The sequence below is a fragment of the Pecten maximus genome, chromosome 9, assembly GCF_902652985.1.
Source record: "Pecten maximus chromosome 9, xPecMax1.1, whole genome shotgun sequence".
NCBI classification, from domain to species: domain Eukaryota; kingdom Metazoa; phylum Mollusca; class Bivalvia; order Pectinida; family Pectinidae; genus Pecten; species Pecten maximus.
The window spans coordinates 24,218,924-24,233,883 of NC_047023.1; the positions used below are offsets into that span (position 1 = coordinate 24,218,924).

General features: G+C 35.7%; 1 protein-coding gene across 1 annotated transcript in view; it reads right to left on the reverse strand.

The window, feature by feature from the left end:
• Positions 1 to 14,960, reverse strand: part of LOC117333829 (opioid-binding protein/cell adhesion molecule-like) — a 157,110-nt gene that overhangs the window by 5,552 nt on the left and 136,598 nt on the right. Inside the window, exons 6-7 of the mRNA XM_033893244.1 lie at positions 9,941 to 10,231; positions 4,238 to 4,384 (exon numbers count right to left, since the gene is read on the reverse strand). Coding sequence (XP_033749135.1) covers positions 4,238 to 4,384; positions 9,941 to 10,231 — 438 coding nt within the window. The remainder of the gene's footprint in view (positions 1 to 4,237; positions 4,385 to 9,940; positions 10,232 to 14,960) is intronic.

Sequence of the window (14,960 nt, forward strand, 5' to 3'; positions counted from 1 at the left end):
TAGTCTGTATGTGTACGGTGTGTGTAGTCTGTATATGTACGGTGTGTGTAGTCTGTATGTGTACGGTGTGTAGTCTGTATATGTACGGTGTTGTGTAGTCTGGTATAGTGTACGGTGTGTGTAGTCTGTATGTGTATGGTGTGTAGTCCTGTATGTGTACGGGTGTGTAGTCTGTATATGTACGTGTGTTGTAGGTCTGTATGTGTACGGGTGTGTAGTCTGTATGTGTACGGTGTGTGTAGTCTGTATGTGTACGGTGTGTGTAGTCTGTATGTGTACGGTGTGTGTAGTCTGTATGTGTACGGTGTGTAGTCTGTATGTGTACGGTGTGTAGTCTGTATGTGTACGGTGTGTGTAGTCTGTATATGTACGGTGTGTGTAGTCTGTATATGTACGGTGTGTGTAGTCTGTATGTGTACGGTGTGTGTAGTCTGTATGTGTACGGTGTGTGTGGTTTGTATGTGTACGGTGTGTGTAGTCTGTATGTGTACGGTGTGTGTAGTCTGTATGTGTACGGTGTGTGTAGTCTGTATGTGTACGGTGTGTGTAGTCTGTATATGTACGGTGTGTGTAGTCTGTATATGTACGGTGTGTGTAGTCTGTATATGTACGGTGTGTGTAGTCTGTATATGTACGGTGTGTGTAGGTCTGTATATGTACGGTGTGTGTAGTCTGTATGTGTACGGTGTGTGTAGTCTGTATATGTACGGTGTGTGTAGTCTGTATGTGTACGGTGTGTGTAGTCTGTATATGTACGGTGTGTGTAGTCTGTATGTGTACGGTGTGTAGTCTGTATGTGTACGGTGTGTGTAGTCTGTATGTGTACGGTGTGTAGTCTGTATATGTACGGTGTGTGTAGTCTGTATATGTACGGTGTGTGTGGTCTGTATGTGTACGGTGTGTGTAGTCTGTATGTGTACGGTGTGTGTAGTCTGTATGTGTACGGTGTGTGTAGTCTGTATGTGTACGGTGTGTGTAGTCTGTATGTGTACGGTGTGTGTAGTCTGTATGTGTACAGTGTGTGTAGTCTGTATGTGTACAGTGTGTGGTCTGTATGTGTACGGTGTTGGTCTGTATGTGTACGGTGTGTGTAGTCTGTATGTGTACGGTGTGTGTAGTCTGTATGTGTACGGTGTGTGTAGTCTGTATGTGTACAGTGTGTGGTCTGTATGTGTACGGTGTTGGTCTGTATGTGTACAGTGTGTGGTCTGTATGTGTACGGTGTGTGTAGTCTGTATGTGTACGGTGTGTGTAGTCTGTATGTGTACGGTGTGTGTAGTCTGTATGTGTACGGTGTGTGTAGTCTGTATGTGTACGGTGTGTATTCTGTATGTGTACGGTGTGTGTAGTCTGTATGTATACGGTGTGTGTTGTCTGTATGTGATTGTTGTCTGCACTGTATGCTATTTGTTGTCTGTATATAATTTGTTGTCTATATGTAATTTGTTGTCTGTTCATGATTTTTTGAATGTATATAATTTGTTGTCTTTATATAATTTGCTGTCTGTAAGAGTTGTGTTGTCTGTATATAATTTGTTGTCTGTATATAATTTGTTGTCTGTAAGTGTTGTGTTGTCTGTATATGATTTGTTGTCTGTAAGTGTTGTGTTGTCTGTATATGATTTGTTGTCTGTTAGTGTTTTGTTGTCTGTAAGTGTTGTGTTGTCTGTATATGATGTGTTGTCTGTATTTGATTTGTTGTCTGTATACAATTTGTTGTCTGTGTGATTTGTTGTCTGTATGTCACTTGATGTCTGTAAATATGTGTACCGAATGTGTGGAATTTGGACTGCCTGGATGATATCAGGGTTTTCGTGTCGACAAAGTTAATAAGTTAATTATCTTATTTAATCTAATATTGAACGTAATACAAATATCTTATGTATATTAAAATAATCTTTCCCTCTGCTACCATTGGTATCCACAAATTTCACGACCTCTAGGACTGCTGAGAGTGAATCATATTTGGTAGACATTTTGTTTGTCTAGCGTTCAGAATACACACAGTTGATCGGACTTCAATATGTCTTAGAATTTCTATGCAATTCCCAAACAGCGTATTAAACCCAATGATGTCTTCTGCTTGGTTAAATGTCGACTTTTTTTTATCTTGTGAGTGGGGTTTTTTTTAAATACATTATTGATAATTGCTATTAAACCTGCGGGGATACACGAATCCAGCCGACACAGCAGCTTTTTATTTTTCAAATTAAATTTAAACTTTAGAGTATTAAAACTCCATGTTCCTGACATGTATATGGACAGCGAACTAATTCGTACTCGGAGGGAATGCCACTTGAAAGCAATGTCTTTTGATATAAAATGGACTTTGATATCGACGTGTAGACAATCTGAACTGAATTCAAAGTTCATATGACGACAGCTTTATTTAATTATTTAATTATTTACCCCACAGAAAAATAGACACCAGTGGATAACTACTTTAGTACATTTTTGTTAAAATAATATTCTGATGTACATGGAAATAGATATAACAGCCAGGGTCATTTAAGGACGTGCCTGGTTTTGGCGGTGGAGGGAAGCCGGAGTACCCGGAGACAGTGCCAGACATCTGTCCCACGCAAACTCTCAACCCAGAGGTGGAGGGCTAGTGATAAAGTGTCGGGACACTTTGACCCCTCGGCCACAGCGGCCCCTGGTCATTACGCCCTCATCACATTCATCATCAAGGAACAAATGTAAGGTGTTTAGCTTTGTGTTCTGTTAAATCAGAAATATGTAAGTTCCTTGATAGCATTCCTTTGTTATCTTTAAATTTCTAATGTACTGACAGTACTCTCTGTTACACGTCTTCAAGGGTCTATTTGCTAAGTTTATTGTAACGCCTCTTTCACAGTGTATGTGTCACAGAACGTGTAATTATCACGCCTGCTCAATAGAGTACGTGTCACAGAACGTGTAATTGTCACGCCTGCTCAATAGAGTATGTGTCACAGAACGTGTATGTGTCACAGAACGTGTATGTGTCACAGAACGTGTATGTGTCACAGAACGTGTAATTGTCACGCCTGCTCAATATAGTACGTGTCACAGAACGTGTAACTGTCACTCCTACTCAATAGAGAATGTGTCACAGAACGTGTATGTGTCACAGAACGTGTAATTGTCACGCCTGCTCAATAGAGTATATGTCACAGAACGTGTAACTGTCACTCCTACTCAATAGAGAATGTGTCACAGAACGTGTATGTGTCACAGAACGTGTAATTGTCACGCCTGCTCAATAGAGTATATGTCACAGAACGTGTAATTGTCACGCCTGCTCAACAGAGTATGTGTCACAGAACGTGTATGTGTCACGCCTACTACACAGTGTATGTGTCGCAGAACGTGTAATATTCAAGTCTACCACAGAATGTTTTTACGCCTGCTCCACAGTGAATGTGTCACGTGTAATTTTCACGCCTACTCAACAATGTATGTATGGCATAACATTTAATTTCCATGCCAACTGCACAGGGTATGTGTCACAGAACGTGTAATTTTCACGCCTACTCAACAATGTATGTATGGCATAACATTTAATTTCCATGCCAACTGCACAGGGTATGTGTCACAGAACGTGTAATTTTCACGCCTACTCCTCAGTGTATGTGTCACAGAACGTGTAATGTTCACGCCTACTCCACAGTGTATGTGTCACAGAACGTGAAACTTTCACGTCTACCTCAGTGTATGTGTCACAGAACGTGGCACATGATGTATTGCTATCGTCAGAAAAGTGACGAGTGCCCGTCTTTCCATAGTTTGAACAGTATTGAGGGGATTTGTAATGATTGTATACAAGTATCTATATAAATAAGGAAATAATTACCAAAATACCTACGTATTCCTATATGAAATGGACAAAGTGGTAATGAAACGGTTAGAACAATATGGTTATAGTAATATACATTTATACCTAAATAGAAATTAATATACAATGTGAAATATAAGGTCTATTAGCTACATTCTTTGATCAAGAATTATTGGAACCCCTGGTAACAGTTAAATGGCTGTAGTACCATGGAATATATTACAGACCTTACTCGGGCCAAGTTGTTATACAGTTTTTACACGTGCCATTTTAGGAAAACAAAATATCTGATTGGTAATTTTGTGATCTTGTCATTACTCTTACAACATTGGTTATGTAACTTAAATGTTAATATGTTGATTTATTTGGATGACGGTTGTCCTATCTACTAGTGTCGTGTGGTCTATCTGTGTTACATACCGTTTTGATTGTATTTGTTATATGCTGTGATTTGGTTATTATAACGTGGGAAAGTCGTGGTCGTACCCGCTCCGCTACTGCCGCGAATATTGGCCTTTCCTGGAGGAAACGTGCTCGTGGGAATCTCTATCTTCCGTGTAGCATATTCTGTAAAATAAAGACAGATGTACATTACCAGCTCATTTCTTGTCCAATATTTATTCGAACGAATGGGTTCTTATGTGACATCCACAGATATTTTTTTCCGTCGACAACGCTTGACACACTACAAAAGAAACACGTTGTGCTTAGTTGCATTGAAGCATTGATGTCATTTTTTTTAGTTTCATTAGGGTATACAAACAATTGTTTGCAAACTGTATGAACTCGCGTAGCGGATTCTTAAAAAAGTTTGCAAACAATTTTTTTTCATACTCCTATGAAACTGAATAAAATTAATTGACATCAACGCTTATAATTAATTTTTGAAATTGATTTTCAAAATCAAATCATGTTTTATGTACAATTTAACTGATCACTTTTTCACAAATCAATACGCAACGTTAATGGCTATTTTGCGACATCCCATTTTCGCGCCATTTTCAGATTTGTTTACATAGAGGTATAAAAACAATGTAAATTAATGTTTTTAAAGACGAATATAGCTTAACGTCAGTCAACTTTTCATTCTTTACAGAGTTATGGCCCTTTGATAAAAATTGGATTAATCTTTTCCAGGACAAAGCTGCACAAAACGTGTGACTGGTTTATAGCTATCACAATCCCATGTATGTATTGTGTCGTGTACATATATATTTTTATTCCGTCGTTTCCTGCCCGTGACGTAATAACTGTCGTCAATAACTGTCGTCTTCTTTTTACGGAATGGTCTCTTCAAGATGGTGGATCAAAACGATCACAAAAGATTGGTTCATACGTTCAGCTACAAAATCATTTATCTATAGTATACTCTGACCAGGACAAATACAAAATCGAACTCAGAAATAGTTAAAAAAAAAAAAAATATGTTACGCCATTTATCTGCTGCTGTTAATAAACAACTGTGAATCCTTCGGAAACTCGGCATCGAGGCGTGATTCCCCTTTTCTCATACTCAATTATCAAATCGGCCTAATGCTTATCTTTATTGTCAGAAATACTCCCCAATGGCACCCACTTTAAAGCTTTTATCACAGCTCTATAAAAAAGTGAGAAAAAAGTGGAGAAGAGATGTTACGGATTGGTTTCAAAAAGTGACGCATTTTGGCTACAGAATGGTCCAAAATAATTACTGTAAATGAAATTCCTTCTTTGGAAGTGACAAAATGTCATAATTAGATTGTATCTATTACATTGGAACTACAAACTAGCGTATACGTTCTTCATTTTCTGTACAAACTAGTATATACATACTACAAACTAGTCTATACGTACTACAAACTAGTCTATATGTACTACAAACTAGTCTATACATACTACAAACTAGTCTATACGTACTACAAACTAGTCTATATATACTACAAACTAGTCTATAATACTACAAACTAGTCTATACATACTACAAACTAGTCTATATGTACTACAAACTAGTATATATGTACTACAAACTAGCCTATACGTACTACAAACTAGTCTATATGTACTACAAACTAGTATATATGTACTACAAACTAGTATATATGTACTACAAACTAGTATATATGTACTACAAACTAGTCTATACGTACTACAAACTAGTCTATACGTACTACAAACTAGTATATATGTACTACAAACTAGTCTATATGTACTACAAACTAGTCTATACGTACTACAAACCAGTCTATACGTACTACAAACTAGTCTATACGTACTACAAACTAGTCTATACGTATTACAAACTAGTATATATGTACTACAAACTAGTATATATGTACTACAAACTAGTCTATACGTACTACAAACAAGTCTATACGTACTACAAACTAGTCTATATGTACATGTACTACAAACTAGTATATATGTACTACAAACTAGTCTATATGTACTACAAACTAGTCTATATGTACTACAAACTAGTCTATACGTACTACAAACTAGTATATATGTACTACAAACTAGTATATATGTACTACAAACTAGTCTATACGTACTACAAACAAGTCTATACGTACTACAAACTAGTCTATATGTACATGTACTACAAACTAGTCTATATGTACTACAAACTAGTCTATATGTACTACAAACTAGTCTATATGTACTACAAACTAGTCTATACGTACTACAAACTAGTCTATACGTACTACAAACAAGTCTATACGTACTACAAACTAGTCTATATGTACTACAAACTAGTCTATACGTACTACAAACTAGTCTATACGTACTACAAACTAGTATATATGTACTACAAACTAGTCTATATGTACTACAAACTAGTCTATACGTACTACAAACTAGTCTATATGTACTACAAACTAGTCTTTACGTACTACAAACTAGTCTATACGTACTACAAACTAGTCTATATGTACTACAAACTAGCCTATATGTACTACAAACTAGTCTATATGTACTACAAACTAGCCTATATGTACTACAAACTAGTCTATACGTACTACAAACTAGTCTATACGTACTACAAACTAGTCTATATGTACTACAAACTAGTCTATATGTACTACAAACTAGTCTATATGTACTACAAACTAGTCTATACGTACTACAAACTAGTCTATATGTACTACAAACTAGTCTATATGTACTACAAACTAGTCTATATGTACTACAAACTAGTCTATATGTACTACAAACTAGTCTATATGTACTACAAACTAGTCTATATGTACTACAAACTAGTCTATATGTACTACAAACTAGCCTATATGTACTACAAACTAGTCTATATGTACTACAAACTAGTCTATATGTACTACAAACTAGTCTATATGTACTACAAACTAGTCTATACGTACTACAAACTAGTCTATATGTACTACAAACTAGTCTATATGTACTACAAACTAGTCTATAGTACTACAAACTAGTCTATATGTACTACAAACTAGTCTATATGTACTACAAACTAGTCTATATGTACTACAAACTAGTCTATATGTACTACAAACTAGTCTATATGTACTACAAACTAGTCTATATGTACTACAAACTAGCCTATATGTACTACAAACTAGTCTATATGTACTTCAAACTAGTCTATATGTACTTCAAACTAGTCTATATGTACTACAAACTAGTCTATATGTACTACAAACTAGTCTATATGTACTACAAACTAGTCTATATGTACTTCAAACTAGTCTATGTGTACTACAAACTAGTCTATATGTACTACAAACTAGTTTATACGTACTACAAACTAGTCTATACGTACTACAAACTAGTCTATATGTACTACAAACTAGTCTATATGTACTACAAACTAGTCTATATGTACTACAAACTAGTCTATATGTACTACAAACTAGTATATATGTACTACAAACTAGTCTATATGTATTACAAACTAGCCTATTTGTACTACAAACTAGTCTATACGTACTACAAACTAGTTTATACGTACTACAGACTAGTCTATAGTACTACAGACTAGTATATATGTACTACAAACTAGTCTATATGTACTACAAACTAGTCTATATGTACTACAAACTAGTCTATATGTACTACAAACTAGCCTATACGTACTACAAACTAGCCTATACGTACTACAAACTAGTATATATGTACTACAAACTAGTGTATACGTACTACAAACTGGTCTATATGTACTACAAACTAGTCTATATGAACTACAAACTAGTCTATATGTAATACAAACTAGTCTATATGTACTACAAACTAGTCTATACGTACTACAAACTAGTCTATACGTACTACAAACTAGTCTATAGTACTACAAACTAGTCTATATGTACTACAAACTAGTCTATAGTACTACAAACTAGTCTATATGTACTACAAACTAGTCTATACGTACTACAAACTAGTCTATATGTACTACAAACTAGTCTATATGTACTACAAACTAGTCTATATGTACTACAAACTAGTCTATATGTACTACAAACTAGTCTATATGTACTACAAACTAGTCTATAATACTACAAACTAGTCTATATGTACTACAAACTAGTCTATGCGTACTACAAATTAGCCTCTTGGTAATCAAAGTACATGTAAATACAATGTATTGTACCATTGTGACTGGTCTCCGGGGAATCTCAAGTCGGAACATTTTAAATCTAGGCGATATGGTGATATGATCAGATTAGCCTTTCAAATGTCATTTCAAAAAACGAGATGGTAATTGCTTGTAATTTGATTCAAGTCCTGTTTAAATGTAATTAGCTGTTAATATATTGCAACAGTAAATTTTAAACTTGAGTTGTAATTGTTTTAGCGAGGGAAAGTGAAAGTAACATTCTCAAGGCATATAAGAAGTAAAGAGGTTCTATTTTCTTTTCAGCCAGATCAATATAAATGGACGTTGTGTACTTGAAACATGCATACTGTTTACTAATGGCATTAATGTAAGTAATAAGTTCATGATGGTTTTTTTAAAGACTTTAAATATATTGAGTCATTAATACCAATATAATGTGCTTTTACATTTTTCCAAAACATAAAAGACACGATTGAAATGATACAACATCTATGCGCTATTTGTCAGAACTAGTAACAAATCTTAGTAGAACATTTGCTTTGTATTCTTGGTGAAGAGAATTTTTTTTCTTTAAACTACAAACTACTACAACTGTGGTACCGCTTGGATTCCGTATTAATAAACACTTTGATTAGTTTAAATATGCATGTACAGCTCCAACAAATAAGACGTTTCCGATTAACTGGGTTGTTTCGGCAAAAACATCGCATTTAATTGACAAGGAAGTCTGGTTCTTACAAAACATCGCATTCAATTGACCGGGAAGTCTAGTCCTAACAAAACATCACATTCAACTGACAAGGAAGTCTGGTTCTTACAAAACATCGCATTCAATTGACCGGGAAGTTTGGTTCTTACAAAACATCGCATTCAATTGACCGGGAAGTCTAGTCCTAACAAAACATCACATTCAATTGACCGTCAAGTCTGATCCTAACACAACATCACATTCAATTGACCGGGAAGTCTAGTCCTAACAAAACATCACATTCAATTGACAAGGAAGTCTGGTTCTTACAAAACATCGCATTCAATTGACCGGGAAGTCTAGTCCTAACAAAACATCACATTCAATTTACCGGGAAGTCTGGTTCTTACAAAACATCGCATTCAATTGACAAGGAAGTCTTTTCTTACAAAACATCGCATTCAATTTACCGGGAAGTTTTGTTTTTACAAAATATCGCATTCAATTTACCGGGAAGTTTTGTTTTTACAAAATATCGCATTCAATTCTGGCTCTTACAAAACATCACATTTCGTCTACCGGGAATCTGGTTTTCTAAATGAGCGTTGCCCTTATGAAGCTTGCTGTTGGTCAATACATGCATAATACTACATATTTTTTCCTTTGGATATTGTCTTTGCGACCAAACAGCATACGAATGCGAACTTTAGATAATGTTATCGCAAACACGTTTAATAATATAGGTTGATGAAAGTGCGCGCGTGGATTTATTAATTTTATATCTGGTTGATAAATAACATTTTTCAATTTGTTTTCTATATATACATGTAATATAAATTGCAATTTTATATATATAATGTATTTTTACCGTATAGAAGCATGTTTTCACTGTCTCTTCCCAATTTGTTGGATGCTTCGCAAGTATAGTTGCCAAAGTCTTCTTTCTGCAGGTTGTGGATTTGTAGATTGAGAGTCAGGGTATGAGGCCGGTCGTGGAATACATCAGAACGATATTTTCCATATTCTGTCACCAATTTTTTATCTCCCTTTCTCCAGAAAACCTCTGCCTGAGGTGATGCCGATATAATACAGCTTAAAATAGTTTCTTTACCCACGTATTGTCCCATCCGTGACGTCAGCAGCCGAACTTCCGGTTTAACTAAAATAATGAAATAATATATTGTAGCTTTTCTTAAATTAACATCATCTGCGTTTGACATTGAATTCTTAGCTGCTGGTAGTTAGGACAATGGAGGAGGAAATGCTCAGTAGTTTCAGCTGACTGATTACAAGGACACATAGGACTATCGACTAAGTTACGTGAGTACAAGTGACTATTTAAGGAGCTGCAATTCATCCTAAGTCGTGCATGATGGATCTGGCCGTGTCTACTACTGCAATAATAATAGTGTGAGGGAACAATATTACAATATCTCAACAATGTCGCCATTTAGAAATCAAACAATAGATGATGTATAGTTATCATAATATTTTATTTTGAAACAATTTTAAAGTTAAGGCGAATGGGACACTAATTTATGGTACATATATATAATGTACACAACGATATGTAGATACTTTCTCCTTAAGCATTGAACTGCTTTCATTTGGTAGTTATGTGCTGATAATGCCAACTGGTCGAAGGCAAATTTAACATGAAGCGTGCTTGCCAACTGGACAAAGGCAAATTTAATGAAGCGCACAAGCGCTTAATGTTAAATTTGCCTTGGTCCAGTTGGCATTGTCAACCCAAACTGCAAACTGAAAGCAGTTCGATGCATATATGTATGTTTTCCCGCCATTTTCGACAAAGGAGGAGGAAATGCTCAGTAGTTTCAGCTGACTGATTACAAAGTACACATAGGACTATCGACTAAGTTACGTGAGTACAAGTGACTATTTAAGGAGCTGCAATTCATCCTAAGTCGTGCATGATGGATCTGGCCGTGTCTACTTCTGCAGTAATACTAGTGTGAGGGAACAATATTAGCATCGGTATCTATGAGTTTTCTAAGGTTAGTAATTGAAGATTGTATTATATGTCATCTGGAAATGCGTTCCATAAATCAATTGAAGAGGGCAAGAAAGATTCGTTTTAGTGATTAGTTCGACAATTCACTTGACAAAAATTATTAGCTCTTCTGGTATTATGGGAATGTATATAAGTGTGGCGAGCAGGTAGAACATTGGCTAGGTAAGAAGGGCACTGACCATGGACGATCTTATGAAATTGAATAGTTTTATATTTTTTCCTTCGTATAAAAAGGGGGTCCCAGCCAGTTTCTACATGTAGTCTATCGTGACTTGTGAGTTTGGTAGCACCTGTCACGATTCTAGCGTAGTTACTACACTGTAGTTACGAATACAAAACATAGCATACAGTATATTTATGTTGGGCATGTAGATGGCTAGGCGATTTCACTGGGTTATTTATGACATCATACTAGTGTCATTACACGAACGACATACTACACTTATGGTATGTGATAAAACAGGACTTTCAAATTGGTGTTTTATTTCGTCATGTCATAAGTGACGAATTAACTAGAGAGACAAGTTCATGATATTGGGATTGTTAAGTACATTTTCGATATATATACCGACCAAAAATTGAAGTAAAGTCTCAACATCAATACGAGTAGTTATGTGAAGCAGACATGTAACTATCTAGAAACGGAAAATTAACAACCAGGGGATTGAAATCATCTCGATTATGAAAAAAATGATTTGTAAGCTTCCCCTGCTAGGTACGTTGTAAGTAAAGATCGAGGTCGGCGGCTTATATTATTTTCGGGGTAAGTTTGTTATTAAAAGACAGTACATCGTCAATATATATATATCTGTCGATGAAATTGAAGGACTTTGCAAGGTCTCTATCACTTAGTGTGTCAATACCAGCGCTTTCCCATTTCCATCACTAAACATAATATACAATAAAATGCATATTTCAAAACTGTTAATGGCATTAACAATGATATCGTCCATTATCGAGCTAATGATTTCTGATGTTTCACTGGTATCAATAAATATCATAAATTGTTTTACAATATGCATACCTGAGTTAGATACATCAGGAGAATTAATTTGTAAAGTGTTCGTATGTATGACATTTACGTCAATGTTTCTGGCAGGTCTCTTTAATCTGTGTAGCCATTAACTCCTCTCTATTGGACACATTGTACAGAAATTTAAATAACAATCCTTCTGTTCTCGTTAGAAACAATAAGAAAGCGCCAGATTAAAAGATGAACCGCTTCTGTAAATTGGTTAATAACATGGGCGAGTACTTTACATGTGTATGGATGTCGTTATGGAAGAGGCATTAATGTCTCGTAAGGAACTTAATTGGCATTGTAACTAAAGCTTTAAAACAAGACAAGAGGAAGCTCTAGAAGCTGGTGTTGTCGTTGACAGAGCTATACACTCGTAAATTGTCATCACGTAGCTAAGTCTGCTAGTGAGAGTGCACCAATGTATTTACAAACGTGTCACAGGACCATGATGAGGTTTCAAATACATTTCGCAATATTCAGTATTGTTTCATAATATACTGAAATAAATCATCTGAGTCAAAATGAAAATAACAATAAAATGCTTAAAAGGGACATAAGGGAAAATGTGTCACTGATTAATCTTAGAAATGCTTCACTGGCGGCAACTACGTCCTTTTGTCTGAGGCTGCACTTGCTTTACAGGGTGTTGAAAACATGTATGAGGAAATACAGAATGTACATGTACATTTGTGATACAGGGTGTCAGAAACATGTATGAGGAAATACATTTGTGATACAGGGTGTCAGAAACATGTACCAGTAAATACATTTGTGATACAGGGTGTCAGAAACATGTATGGGTAAATACATTTGTGATACAGGGTGTCAGAAACATGTACCAGTAAATACATTTGTGATACAGGGTGTCAGAAACATGTACCAGTAAATACATTTGTGATACAGGGTGTCAGAAACATGTACCAGTAAATACATTTGTGATACAGGGTGTCAGAAACATGTATGGGTAAATACATTTGTGATACAGGGTGTCAGAAACATGTACCAGTAAATACATTTGTGATACAGGGTGTCAGAAACATGTACCAGTAAATACATTTGTGATACAGGGTGTCAGAAACATGTACCAGTAAATACATTTGTGATACAGGGTGTCAGAAACATGTATGGGTAAATACATTTGTGATACAGGGTGTCAGAAACATGTACCAGTAAATACATTTGTGATACAGGGTATCAGAAACATAGACAAATAAATACATGCTATAGGTGGAGTTTAATTGAATGGTGCCAATTTCCTTATCTTGTCTTTTGTGTGTATTAAAGGAAAGACGGGTTCACTTTGCTCTTGTTTTTTATGTTATTGTTTGTGTCACTAAATTGTTCAACCTTGCATGCACTAGTACCACATATTATTGTTGAAATACGTCATTCCACGCCCTATTATTTGACAGCAAACTATAGAGAACACAGCAGGAAATGTGGCTTAGTTTAAGGTAGGGAGCAGTGTATCGATGAATCGATATCATTCCTAAATTGCCAGATTTGCAATCTTGTTCAGGCTACCTCAGATAGCATAATTTGATTCTAAATGATCGATAGAAACGGACATTTTAATGCAACTCAAAACCAAAACATCTCTTTATTGAGAACAATTATAAGTGTAAAAAGGTTTGCTTTTGATAACTACAAAGATAAAAGTCATCTTTATTTCATACAACAGCCTATGCATTATAACACTCTGTAAAATGCTATTAAAGGCATTATATAGAGATAGATTGTAAACATTTCTCTACATGCAATTTCGTATTTTATAAAATTGTCAGCTATGATAATAACATCTGATACATCCATTAGTTATATGACACAAATCCTTCAGAGAACCGCATATAAGATTGTCACCACCAAATCATAACATCTCATTGTCAATACCGACACACGTAAAGTATCAAGTCGTCATCTACACACGTAAAGTATCAAGTCGTCATCTACACACATAAAATATCAAGTCGTCATCTACACACGTAAAGTATCAAAGCGTCATCTACACACGTAAAGTATCAAGTCGTCATCTACACACGTAAAGTATCAAGTCGTCATCTACACACGTAAAGTATCAAGTCGTCATCTACACACGTAAAGTATCAAGTCGTCATCTACACACGTAAAGTGTCAAGTCATCTACACACGTAAAGTATCAAGTCGTCATCTACACACGTAAAGTATCAAGTCGTCATCTACACACGTAAAATATCAAGTCGTTATCTACACACGTAAAATATCAAGTCGTCATCTACACACGTAAAGTATCAAGTCGTCATCTACACACGTAAAGTATCAAGTCGTCATCTACACACGTAGAGTATCAAGTCATCATCTACAAAGGTAAAATATCAAGTCGCCTTTTACACACGTAAAGTATCAAGTCGTCATATACACACGTAAAGTATCAAGTCGTCATCTACACACGTAGAATGTCTTAATTCTATAACTAACCACAAAAAGAATAATTTTGTTTGTCGTCCTATTAACAGCCAGTGTCATTTTAGGACGTACCAGGTTTTAGAGGTGGAGGAAAGCCGGAGTACCCGGAAAAAAACACCGGCCTACGGTCAGTACCTGACAACTGCCCCATGTAGGTTTCGAACTCGCAACCCAGAGGAGCAGGGCTAGTGATAACGTGTCGGGACACCTTAACCACCTGGCCACCGCGGCCCCTACAAAAAGAATACAATTTTACCTGCATTCTCATAAACAGAGAAGCATGGCTATTTTTTAATATTTCTGAGTTTGAAAAACCTCCATAGAGGTCCGAAAAACATTTCCTTACATTTTGTTGGTGTTGATACAACTTGATGACTTTTTCAGTGGAACACT